Here is a 13,332-nt window from a genome sequence, read left to right on the forward strand (position 1 = left end):
CATCAACCAACACAACTCCAGGTAATTCTACCAGAAATCCATGTAGAGAAGTTCTTGTACTTATGTGCGTGATTGCAAGCTCACTCAGTTGTGTCCAACTCTTTATGACCTTATGGACTGTAGCCTGCCAGGCTCCTCTGTCCATAGGTTACACTTACACGTAAATCTGGTGGCCTCTGTTGCATGGACAAGGAAAGATCTCAGTGGGCAACATAGATAGAGGTGGTGCTCAAGTTCTGGTGCAGACCTGCTTGATGGGACAAGATTAAGATAGATTTCAATCCAAACAGGGGAGACAGACAGCATTGAGGGGCATGGCGACACTGGTAGGAGGCCCAGGCACACACTGGAGGCCTAAGCGAGATGGAACATAGCGAGAAGGAATTCAGGTGGGTAATACTTCCTGGTCTGGGCAGAAAAACAGGGAGATGAGCACCCAGCACCCTGAATGTGTGTTTTGGAGCTTTCTAGTACTGGCTCGGGTATCAGGGCAGAGAGGGTGGGCCTGGTTTCTCAGGTGCCTGGAGCATCAGGCCAGCTACTATGGGACTTGGTTACATTCTGTTTGCAATTTATTTTCCCCCAAGCAAGCTTATAATGGAAATCACTATGGAAACAGCATGCATGTACCAGAAATCTATTTTTCACCTAAATTTTGTTTGAATGTTTTGTTTTTTTGAATGTTTTGAACTGAGGAGATAAGGAATATCTGATTTTAGAGATGTGTCTGAATTTCTGCCCTACTGAAATGGGGGAACCCAAAAAAGCATTCCATGACCACGATTCTTTAATTGTGAAAAATAACAGCTTTCTAACATAATAAGGGCTCCCCAGGCGGCTCAGTGGTGGAGAATTCGCTTGCCAATGCAGGAGCCACAGGAGATGCGGGTTCGATCCCTGTGTGGGGAAGATTCCCCTGGAGAAGGGAATGGCAACCCGCCCCAGTGTTCTTGCCTAGAGAATCCCATGGACAGAGGAGCCTGGCCAGCTACAGTCCTTGGGGTCATAACAGTCAGACAGGACTGACTGAGCACACATGCACGCTAATACAATAATTTATATTCTATTAACTTGAACTTCTTTCTCAAATTAGGAAGAAGTGAAGCTGAGCTGCCTGACAGGAAGGACAGGGTGCAGTGATGCATTTTACAAAAGCAGAAAATAGTAACTGTCCTCCTGGCTAACACCAGCCTCACCATTTCTCACAGGACCTTTTTCTCACTTGCGGGACTACTTGTCCCTGGGAACATCATCATCTCTGCTAGGTTGAGATCTTTCCTATTTTGCAACTCGACTTTCAGAACAAATATATTTAGAAACTATATTTATAACCAAATTCTAAATTTATGGCCAACAAGCAGACGGGAAAGCAGCTTCGCCCCCTTCCTTGTAATTTACCTTTCTTGATTCAAAGACCTAAATATACATAGTTTCTTCTTTGCCCCTTTCACGTTTATTGAATTAATTTGTCTTTCGCTAAATCATGGTGTTTTGACCCAGGTTATTCACCCAAAGTGTGTAAAAAGAGACAAACCACCTTGCATTTTAGCTGTTTGGGATATTGGATGACCCGGGCTATTTTAACCGTCCAGAAGCAGGTTTCCTCCCATTGTACCCAGAATTATCGAGACTGCCCCTCAGTTTTCTGGCTGGGCAGTGGGGGCTAGCTGTCCCCTTGGCCTTGGTAGAGGCTGGAGATCTGCTCCTTTCAGGATGGACGCTGGTCGCCCCCGCTCCCCTCTTCGTCCCTCACCCGAAGCGCTGGCTCTAGGACCGCGAGGGCCGCGGGCGGGAGGCGGTGCCGCTCGAGCCCCGCCCCGGCCGAGCGCGGGGTGGAGCCGGCGCGGGAGTTCCCAGAGTGGCGCGTTCAGGGAGGCGGAGAGAGGTGGAGGGAGGTGTCCGCGGGGAGAGGGCGGGCCCGGCGCGGGAGTGGGCGGGACTCGAGGCGGCGGGCGGGGCCGGCGAGGGAGAGGGCGGGGGTGCGCGGTGGTGGGCGGGGCCGGCGCGGGAGTGGGCAGGGCGCGCGGAGGTGGGCGGGGCGGGCGCGCCGCCGGGCCGCGCAGCTGCCGGGCAGGCCGGGCATTAGGGCCTCGGCGGAGCCCGGCTCCCCAGCGCGGTGGGCGGGGTGCGCGGCGGGCAGGCGCGGGCCCCGAGGCAGCGGCTGCGCCCTGCGCCGGGGAGGAGCCGGGGGCGGGCGGCCGGCAGGCGGGGGCTGGGGCCCGCGGCGGGGAGTGCCGGAGCGCCGGCGGCGAAAGCGGCAGCGGCGGCTGAGCAGGCTCGGTGCGTGGGTCCGCGGCGGCTCGGGGTCGGCCCGCGGTGCGAGCGGGCGGCCCGGCTGCCTCCCTCCCCGCCCGCCGCCGCCGCGATTGGGTGGAAGATGGCGCTGGGCGGATGGAAATCCTAATGACGGTCTCCAAACTCGCCTCCATCTGTACCATGGTAGGTGCGGCGGGCGGGCGGCCCGCGTCCCCGCCCTTGCCGCCCGCGGGGCCTAGCGCGGGGCTGGCGGGGGGCGGTTGGACGGCGCGGCCCCAGCGCAGGCGGAGCGGCCCCGGGGCACGCGGGGGCAGGGAGGGGCGCGGGCCGGCGGTGCTCCTGATCGCCGCGGCGCTGGGGGGCCGGAGGTGGGAGCACGCGCGCTGCGCCCCCGCCTTTGCGTCCGGAGCGCGCGGGGCCGCGGCGGGGTAGGCAGGTCCCCCTGCCGGCCCGCGCGCACGGAAGTCGGCGCAGGTCTCCTCCCCGAGTCCTGGCGAGGCCGCGTCCCCTAGCCGGGCCCGGGGAACTGGGGTGTGTGTGTGTGCGCGCGAAGGGGGAAACTTTCTAGTGCTGTCGAAACTGACCCCCCCGCCCCCCACCGTGTCTCCTCCTCGGAGGGGACCGAGCTCCCCGGTTTGCAGCCGGGGAGTCTTGTCTGGAAATGCCCGCCGATCCTGAGAACAGCTTCAGCGTTCCTGTCGTTTGTTTACTTGAACGCACCAGACGCATCGGTGTGTGACTTGGAAGAATTTCTGTGCGGGAACTGGAGGCAGCGCCGCTGTCTTGTATCGTGTCGGGGGCTTTTAAGTAGAAGGGGAAAAGAGCTTCAGGGGAAAAGAGCTCCTGCCTTGTGGACAAGTCCTGAGTTAAGCAGAGCGAGCGTGCGTTTAAATCTTGGTATTCTGTGTGTGGCCAGGGGACCCGTTGTCACTTCACACGGTGGGGGCGAATTCGTTTCCTTAGCTCCTTATGGCTTTAACATCTGGCGATCTCTCTGGCGATCTTAGTTATGAGCCGTCTCAGGAAGAAAAAAAAAGTTATTCTTCTACCACGTGGGCCTAGCGATCACGTTTATTAAAGACTCCTGCAGTCTTTCCTTCTGTTTTACGCCTGCCCAGCCCTTTTTGTGCATGTGGGAGATTCCCCCCGCCCCCCACCAGCTGTCTTCCTCGTATGGGTGGTACATTTCCTGTACCTTTCTTTAAGGAGCTGCGAATCCGATCGGAAAGATGGCTTTTAGCCGCAGATTTCTGAACTGCACCGTGAGAAACAGTATTTAAAAAAATGGCTGAAATCAGGTGGGATTAAAATCTACAGTTTTAAAGACATCATGCTGAAGAATGAATCATGAAGAGTCCATTTCCTCAAGTGGATGTTTTTCTCGCACAGTTCACATTTTAGGAAAGCATTGATGTTAAAGGGACCGTATTAAAGGGTGATTTCCAAGGGTCAGGTAGATTAATTACGTTTATATGTGCCAGTTATCATATTCTGTTTCAGAAGGAATGTGATAATTAAGTCTTTGAAAATGATAATCTCGCCAGATTGCTGAGCCTGCACAGATTGCCGGGTCATGGTTCCCTGTCAAAGTCTAGAGTTTCTGGAGAGATGTATGTGTCTGTCTTTACTGACTGCTCATCCACTCCAGTGTTTCAGGTATACATTTGGCACCTACTTCGTGCAGGAGAGTGTGCTGAGCGCTGGGGATGCAGCAGCCGTCAAGTGGGACTCTTGCTTTCACGGTTGTTTACCTTCTAGTTAAGGGAAACAAGCGTCATTCACATCAACAAATTAATAGATGCACTAGTCACATTAAGAAAATGAGGCAGAGCAATTTGCCACGTCAAACACTGAGTAAGTGGGATCTTGATCTCAAGAACCTTATACTCTAGAGTTCTTTCTAGGGCTTCTGCTCTGGTGCATTAACTGCGTGTGGTATGATGTGTGTATTGTTGGCAGATACAGAAACATCGGTACTCAGCCAAATGAGATTGCTCCTGAAGCAGCGTTAAAATTGGGTGTGTCAGTGTTCATATTTGAATAAAAATTGACGCTGTCCGAGATAGGGCTGAACATCTCAAACTAGCCTGCGATCTTTTGCTTAAGGACCACTTCAGCCTATCTTCTGAGATAGCACCAAGTTGACAACCAAGAAAAGCAAAGTATTTACCTCTGTGCCTTTGTAGATTTCTGGCGCGTTCACAGCTCTCTCTCAAGCAGGTAGCCTTACTTGAATAATCTTACACCTGTCCATCCCCAGCCTTTATCCCCACTCATGTCTTTTCACAGCATTTTTGTAATGTCAGTGGTACTTCCCATACTAGCTATGTTGTAAAGTTTTCTCTTATCGCCTTGTTATAATAGATTGTGAAGGCCTTAAGTGGAGGGACTGTTGTTTATTTGTGCAGTTTGGTAGAGCACTACCTTCTGCGGACAGTCAGAGTTTCTTCGGGTCCCTTCCATCCCATGCCGATGTCTGGGGGGAGTGAGTTTGACTAAACGTGGCTGAGATTGAGGTTGTGGGTTAGGAGGTGGGAGGAGGGGGCTGGATCTCTCAGAGAATCAGCAGCTGTGAAAATGTTTATAATGAGTTGACATTTTATTCTATAAATAGTAAAGTTGACAGAATTTTATTTCACCTGTCAACATAAGGCACTTGGGCAAATCAGCAGTCCCTTGATTGGATTAAGTACTGTTAAAAGCGAATCTCTTCCGAAGTGTCTTCTAGATCACTGTTCTGCTGGCACGGGAATGTTAGTCAGGTTTGTTGCTCTTAAGTCAATGTTACAGCCTGATCGAGTGAGGGATTGCGTTTAGGCTGCAGGGAATCAATCTGCAGGGTGCCTCTAGAAACCCCTCTGACTTATGATGTCCAGGAAGTAATTTCAGTATAGCATGGTGCTTGTTTTGCCGCCAAAGTAGCTTCCGACTTGAGGGCCTGGCACGGAGTAGCTGCCTGATATTTAATACTATACTTCATCATGGTGAAATAATGGGAAAGTGACAAATGCATGTAGAGGGACGGCCTGCATTTTGAAATCGAAGTGAAGTTGTAGAGCAGCTTGTATCGGCCGGGACCAGGTGACCACACGGGTCAGGGCCATCAGGAAGCATAGTGGTGGGGGATCCGGGGATGTGAGAGGCATCTAGGCTTGTTTGGGTTGTAGGAGTCCTGGCCGGGGAGGGGGCATGAGCCGGGGCTTGAGTCAAGGAGAAGTTGTTGCAAAGGAAGGTGGTAGGCGGTGGGGTGGCCTGGCTTCTTGCCTGTCCCCAGTCCTGGGGTCAGCTAGGTCCCCGGGAACATGGGACTGCTGAACCAAGACCACAGTCTGCAGCTTGGTGTCTGACAGGTTTGCTTCAAAAAAGGCATGGGAATCTTGAAAATGACTGTACTTACTGCAGGAAAGTCACAGGTGAGACTGACTACTTGTCTTATTGAGTCTCATGGGTCATTCACACATGGTACCTTGTTCATGGGGGTGAGGGTGTGGGGTAGGCTCTTCTTGTAGTCTGAATATTCTATTAAATAATAACATTCTATGTTCCTTCTTAGGAAATAGGGTGGATGTGCTATGCTTAGTTGCCCAGTCATGTCCGACTCTGCAACCCTGTGGACTGTAGCCCATGGGGATTCTCTGCGCAATAAGACTGGAGTGGGTTGCCATTCCCTTCTCCAGGAGATCTTCCCGACCCAGAGATTGAACCCAGGTCTCCTGCATTGCAGGCAAATTCTTTACCATCTGAGCCACCAGGGAAGGGTGGATGTAGTTCTTTTATTAGTGAAATATTTAATTAATTTAAATTTATATTTTAGTAGTAAAATTAGTGTTTCTGTGACGGGAATATTTAAAGTGAGTTGCTATTGGTTTTCTAATTTTGCTGTTTTTAATGTTAACTTAGGAGGGATGAAACCTTCAAAAATAAGGAGTCTTCTGTCATATAAATGGTTGGATAGGGAATGTTTGAACATGTGTTTGAGGACCTTAGTGGATCAATCATTTAGAATAAGTTTTATTTAAGCCGGCTGATCTTTTGAATTTGGCCAGAATATACACTGGACGTAAAAAATTATTCTCATTATAGAAAATTTGGAAAATACTCTATTAAAAAGAGTTTGGAAACTCTGAAGGCAGAAGAAAATAGTTTACTTTACCTCCCAGAGCTTGTTTTGTCCCTTTTTTAAAAAAAAAATATTTATTTTTAGCTGCGCTGGGTCTTTGTTGCCGCCCGAGGGCTTTCTCTAGTTGCGGTGCCCAGACTTCTCATTGCAGTGGCTTCTCTTGTTGTGGAGCCATGACTCAGAAGTTGTGGTGCCTGAGGCCTGTGAGATCTTCCACCATCAGGGATTGAACCCTCGAACCTGTGTCTCCCATGTTGGCAGGCAGATTCTTTACCACTGAGCCACCAGCCTCCCTCTAAAGTCAGGTTAATTGAAGCTTTCCTGAAAGTTTTACTGTCTCCAGAAAGATTATGTAAACATTTGTTTATTTAGCATTAATTCGTTTCCAGAAATCTTCATTTTTTAGATTTAAACGATCTGATTTTGTTTTGATTTCTCTCTCAGTAGCTCTGTTCTAGAAGCTTAATATAGTATTTTATAATATGTTCTACCGCATGGTATAATTAAAAAGAGCAGTTGGACCAGAAGGAAAACTCTAGTCCAGATTTTGACATTTAGATCTGTGCATGTGGGAAAGTCTCTTAAAACTTTCCGAGTTCATTTTTCTCATCTGTAAAATAAAGGGGTTGGACTAGACATTAATAAATATTCCTTCTGTGTTTGTTTCCTTCTAGATCTAAAACTCAGTATTCTCTGATCCTTTTAGAGTTTATAAATAACTGTTGATTTCATCATTTTGTGAATGTTAATCATGTTTCATTAATTTTACTTTTACTTTTTTGACCCCCCTTCACCCAGTTCTCTCCACATTCCACCCTTGTCGCCTCTGGCAACCACCACTCTTGTTTTCTGTATCCAAGAGCCTTTTTTTTTTTTTTAAAGATGCCACATATAACTGAGCTTATATGGTACTTGTCTGACTTATTTCGCTTAGCATAATAACAGTAATATCCATTCATGTTGTTAGAAATGGCAAGATTTTTTTTTAGTGGTTGAATAGCATTCCATTGTATACATATACCTCATGTTCTTTATCCATTCATCCATTGATGAACATTTAGGTTATTTTTTCCATATCTTGGCTATTGTAAATAGTGCTGCACTGAACATAGGGGTCCATTTATCTTTTTGAACTAGTGTTCTCATTTTTGTGACAAATATCCAGAAGAGGAATTGCTGGATCATATGGTAGTTCTATTTTTAATTTTTTGAGGAGCCTCCATATTGTTTTCTGTAGTCGCTGTATCAACTTACATTCCTGCCAACAGTGAGCAGATTCTCTTTTCTCCACATCCCCAGCAACACTTGTTATTTTTTGTCTTTCTGACACATTCTAACAGGTGTGAGGTGATACCTCCTTGTGGTTTTGATTTGTATTTCCCTGATGATTAATGATGTAGAGTATCTTTTCATGTAACTGTTGGCAATGTGTATGTGTTTTTTTCCAAAGATGTCTGTTGAGATCTTCTGCCTGCTTTGTAATCGATTGGTTTTTTGCTCTTGGTTTGCATTAGTTCTTTCATATATTTTGGATACTAGTCCCTTATCAGATATATGATTTACAGTGGTTTTCCCATTCAGTAGGTTGCATCTGATCATGTTTTAGATAATATGAAGAGCATGGAATTAGATATAGTTAAATATGGATTATACCTAGTTTGGTAGGTTTTAAAAAATATGTTGTGGAATTTATTGAAAATTATGGTCCAAAGTAAATGTTTCTTCTTTCAAAAGCATTTAGTGGAGGTTAGCGATATCACCATTTTACTCATTAAGGGGCTCAGTCCACATAACTGTTTACTTATTTTTGACATTTTTTTCCTTTTCCGATACTGTTTTTTAAAGCAGGATTTTTGAATTGCTGCCCTTTTTGAGGGCTTCTCTGGTGGCTCAGATGGTAAGGAATCCGCCTACAGTGCAAGAGACCCAGGTTCAATCCCTGGGTCGGGAAGATCCCCTGGAGAAGGAAATGACAACTCGCTCCAGTGTTCTTGCCTGGAGAATCCCATGGACAGAGGAGCCTTTGCATCCATGGAGTTGCAAAGAGTCAGACATGACTGAGCAACTGAGCAGGCACAAGCCCTTTTTGAGATTCCACATTTATTTTCACGAGTGTCAGTGTGATCTTGGACAAATTAGTTCTCTGTACCACGTTTTTTTTTTTTATCTGTAAAATGGGTTAGTGCAACAATGTGGCCCCAGGAAAGAACAGGAAAATCCAAAAGGAAATAAGGCCTGAAGCTGACTTTAAAACACAACCTTCATTCTACCAATGATGACAAGTTGGTGTGCTTTTTTTCAGTATAAAAATAAGACTTTTCTTCTCAGAGTACTGTATCTGTAAAACGTCCACTTTATAGGGTTGTAGAATCATACTGGCCTGTGATTAGTCATCTGTTGTGTTTGTAGTTATTATTAACTTTGTAAAGTGGTTTGCTCCCCTCCATGAGGTAAGGACTCATTGGCACTTCTAGTTAATGTCAGGTTGGCAAATACTAGTAACCAAAATGGAAATCTTTTAAATAAAATGCAGTTATTTTAGTTCATTTTCATCATAAGAAACATGAGTTTATTAATAGTATATGCTTCTGAGAAAGCACACATATATTTTGAAGTTAAGTGGGTTAGATCGTAATATTCAAACTAAGAACGTGGATTGTCTTTTTTCCCCTGTTTTGAGTAGTTTGTAGGAACTACTGCTTTTGTCTGGGAGTAAAAATGTTCTAAATTTTTCTAAATGTTCTAAACATGTTTGAGAAGTTTAGATAAGTTGGAAATAGTACTTTGAGAAGAAAAGTCTTATTTTTATACTGAAAAAAAGCACACCAACTTATCATCATTGATAGAATGAAGGTTGTGTTTTAAAGTCAGCTTCAGGCCTTATTTCCTTTTGGATTTTCCTGTTCTTTCCTGGGGCCGCATTGTTGCACTTGATTCCTTCATGCCTCTGTCCCCTACTGGGGTGACACCTCTTGTTGACCTGCAGTGCAGTTACTGAACCTGCTTTTCGAAGAGGATTGTTGAAATATCTGTAAAATGCTTTGTGTTGGAAGAAAAAGGTAAATGCTAGGTATAACGGTAAGTTATATGAGATGCTGAATCAATAATCTGGAGACCCAGTACTGTTGAAAATACCCATATAGAAGTCATCATCATTTAAAACCTTATGCACAGAATTTGTATTAGAAGGAGATGAGAGAGACGGTTTGTATACATAATTCATCTTGGAAGAAAAACCCTGAAGTCTACTTTCCCAGAAGTATTCAATCAAGAAGAATTTTGTGATGGTGTGAAGAACATGATATTTAATATGATGTTATACATAATATAATAACATGATATTTAATATGAAGCTGTGGGTCTTCACAATCCTGTGTGTTCACTGGCTTATCCTTTGTTGCTACGGCTTCCAAAGAAAGATCAGCTTTTTCTCAGAGTTGTGTGACATCTATAGAATGATGTCAAAGCTTGCTTAGGACCTCCATCTGTAGTAATCCACACATCGAAAGCCGCAAACCAGTAAAAATTTGTTTCCAGCTCAGAATAAGAAGTGGGTGTTTTCCCAATGCCAACTGACAGATGTGCTTATTGAAGTGCTTCATAGGTTCAGGGACCAACCCTGCACTTACTACTTGTGGATAGTGGTCTCATCATGGTATATTTTAAAGGAGATAGAATATTGTTCCTTTGGTTTTATTTTAGTGCCTTTTCTTTCTGTGACCTGAGCCAGGCTTCTTCCTGATGCTAAGTGTGTAAATGCTTTTCATGGAAGGCGTGATGGATTTATTCTTTTTAAGCTAATAGCAATGTGTCTTTTTTTTCCCCCCTGTAAAGAGTGCCTTTTCTTCATAAGTGCTTTGAGGAAGTATTCACGGGGACCTGCATGCTGTCATGGTGCACGCAGTACTGAGAATACGGAGATGAGCATGATGAGCTGTGGTCTCACAAGAGCTTCCCGTTCAGCGTGTCCTGAATAGGTCATAGTTGTGTCCAGAGAGAAATCCTCTTGGCTGCTGGGCAACCAGGAGCTGTCTGTATTGACCAGAGACCTTTGACCAGTTGCATCCAGAAAAGAACCTGCCTGCCAGTGCAGGAGACATAAGAGACATGGGTTCAGTCCCTGGGTCGGGAAGATCCGCTGGAGAAGGAAGTGGCAGCCCACCCCAATATTCTTGCCTGGAGAATCCCATGGACAGAGGAGCCTGGCGGGCATCAGTCCAGGGGGCCACAAAGAGTCGGACACGACTCAAGTGACTTAGCAGACAAGTACGCGTGAGAATGGTCTTACCTGTATGTTCCTGTGGGCTCCACACTTAGTATTCCCTGTGTGTGCCATGATGAGAAAAAGGTCAGGAAGGAGGCCAGACGTATACAGCACATCAGGAGTGAGTAATAATCAGTATGCGAAAGAGGAAGTGGTCATTTCTCCCTGGGAGAGAGACGAGGGCTTCAGGAGGAAGCCTCTCGGAAGAGATCGGAACTTTGTGCTGTTGCTATTGTTCAGTCGCTCAGTCGTGTCCGACTCTTTGCGATCCCATGGACTGCAGCACGCCGGGCTTCCCTGTCCTCCAGTATCTCCCGGAATTTGCTCAAATTTGTGTCCATTGAGTCAGTGATGCTATATAATCATCTCATCTTCTGCTGCCCCCTTCTCTTGCCCTCAGTCTTTTCCCAGCATCAGGGTCTTTTCCAGTGAGTTGGCTCTTTGCATCAGATGGCCAAAAATTGGAGCTTCAGTTTCAGCATCAGTCCTTCCAGTGAATATTCAGGGTTGAATTTAGTGCAAGGAAGTCAGTCACTGTGTGGGCAGGAAGAGAGGGGATTCCAGGGGTGAGCAGAGGTGCAGCCTCCTGGGATCTGCATTTATCCTGAGAAGGTGTAAGTTCAGAGGAGAGTTGAGATAAAGGAACATTGGTAAATTTTACTACATTGATTGTTAAAAAGTTGTTTTTAAAGAAAGATGGCGACAATAACATGATGAAGTAGAAGGGACTATTTAATGGTAGTTAAAAACTTGTTAAGTCTTGTCCCCTATCCAAAAAACAGTACTAGAAAATTTAAAGTTGTATATGCATGGTAAAAATCAAGGTTAAATATATACCTACACAAGAAATGATTTTCCTTGCTTCCAAACTAGCTGAAACTTCTGAGGGCAGGAAAATAGGAAAGATAAGATTAAAAAAGAAGAAGAAGAAGATAAACAGAAAACCAAAGTAAAATGGAAGAAATAAGCTGTTTTATTCATTATGCTTAAAAACCTTTGTAAAACAAAAGGACAATGTATATGACAATAACACAATACTATCACCACCTCTAAGAACTTAATGTACAGATAGCTTTTCTAGATATTTTAGGATCATTTAGTCTTTTTTTTTTGTTAGTCTCATACTCCTTCTCATGTCTGTCATCTTGAAGATCCTTTCAGAGTGCGGAAAGCTCAGGGAATATTAGCCCCACTTTCACAGAGTACAAAAACAAGCTTCAAGTCGTCCCCAAAGTGACTGGGGGTGAAATCCGTGTTTCTTGACTCCCTAGTCCGTGATGGTATCTACAAGGCAATACGTTACCTCTTTCATGGTTGAGATAAAATTATTTTTCTTTCCTTTTTAAACAAGAATTTTTTTAAGAAATAAAATTTCTTAAAATGGGAATTTTTTTGTCCCTAATTTCTAAGCTTTCTGTGTGTGTGTGTGTGTGTGTGTGTGTGTGTAGCTTTGAGTCCCACTCCACTTACTAATTATATGTATATTTGAATGGACCACTTAACTGTGAGATGGAATCATTCTCCCCATTAGATCAAATGAGAGAATGCCCGTGAAGGGAGATGATCTTTGTGGAACCGCTTTCTTTGCACTGGAAACATAAATGGAGATCCCCGTGGTGGCTGGTGATGGGCATTCGTCCTCAGGGACAGAGGGCGAGGTGTGTCTGGCTGCCTGGGCTGTGGTGTGGCAGCGGGCTCCCAGGTTCCCTTTGACGAAGTAGAAGTCAGTGCCGAGTTTGAAAATGAGTATTTTAGTGATCCTGGTCTTGCGGTGTTCAGGTAACTGATGAAGCACAGTTTTAGGTTCTCTTTCATAGAAAAAGTCTTTTAGGAATTTATGGTTCATGGACTTTTTTTTTTCTTTTCTTTTTTTTCTAATGAGGTATCTGTGGGCTTGGTTCTCCTACAACATGCAGTTCTTTGCCAAACTGTGCTGTGAGGGAGCAGTTTACTTGTGATGTCAGCTAACTTCTTGTCGTTTCCTTCTAGTGACTTTTTTTAAGGTCTAAAATTATAGTGACTCAATTGTGTTACTCTCTATAGTATTCGTCTACCTGGGTTTTTCAGGAATGCCTGAAAAGAGAGCTTTAGTAATTCTTTCAAATTAGGATTGTAGAAAGAGAGCCCATCTGGGCACAAAGGAAGCGTGGAGTAAAAGTCTAGGGGCAAGGAAAGAAGAAAATAAGAGCCCCCTGTTCTCTGGAGTGGGAAAGATGTTTATAATGTGAGATCCTGTAGACAAAAACATTTCCTCTGCTCTGAACCTCAGTCCAGAAAGCCAGCCACTGTCACTTTGAAGAATTTTTTTTTTCTTTTTTCCCTAGAATGTTGTTCACAGTTGTTTTTTTTTGTTTGTTTGTTTGCTTTCCCTGATGTTGGGACGATTCCCTGGTGTTTAATCTGCTTCACACAGGGGCTCTTCTGCAGGCTGATTAAGGTGGTACCTTGGCGTAGCAGTTGGTACTTTGAAGTCTGCATGAGGAAGATGTGTCTTGAAATAGCAGAGGAAGGGTCTTCTGGTTTCTACAGAGCAAGACAGCATGTTTAGATGGTTTCAGACTTCGGCCGTGAATGATGCGGCTTTGGTTCCTCCAGGAGCAGGTGAGGAATGGAAATCAAGTGTTCTGTGTGTCCCCCTGAGGGAGACGCTAAAGGTGAGCAGAAGTCTGAACAGTTTTGAAATGTCAAAGGC

General features: G+C 45.3%; 1 protein-coding gene across 1 annotated transcript in view; it reads left to right on the plus strand.

Moving 5' to 3' along the window:
- The first annotated feature begins 2,155 nt into the window (after window positions 1-2,155).
- Window positions 2,156-13,332, plus strand: part of USP12 (ubiquitin specific peptidase 12) — a 56,575-nt gene continuing 45,398 nt past the window's right edge. Inside the window, exon 1 of the mRNA XM_043477873.1 lies at window positions 2,156-2,439. Within this exon, the coding sequence (XP_043333808.1) occupies window positions 2,392-2,439 (48 nt within the window). The 5' untranslated portion in view covers window positions 2,156-2,391. The remainder of the gene's footprint in view (window positions 2,440-13,332) is intronic.

This window comes from Cervus canadensis, chromosome 9, assembly GCF_019320065.1.
Source record: "Cervus canadensis isolate Bull #8, Minnesota chromosome 9, ASM1932006v1, whole genome shotgun sequence".
Taxonomy (NCBI): Eukaryota; Metazoa; Chordata; class Mammalia; order Artiodactyla; family Cervidae; genus Cervus; species Cervus canadensis.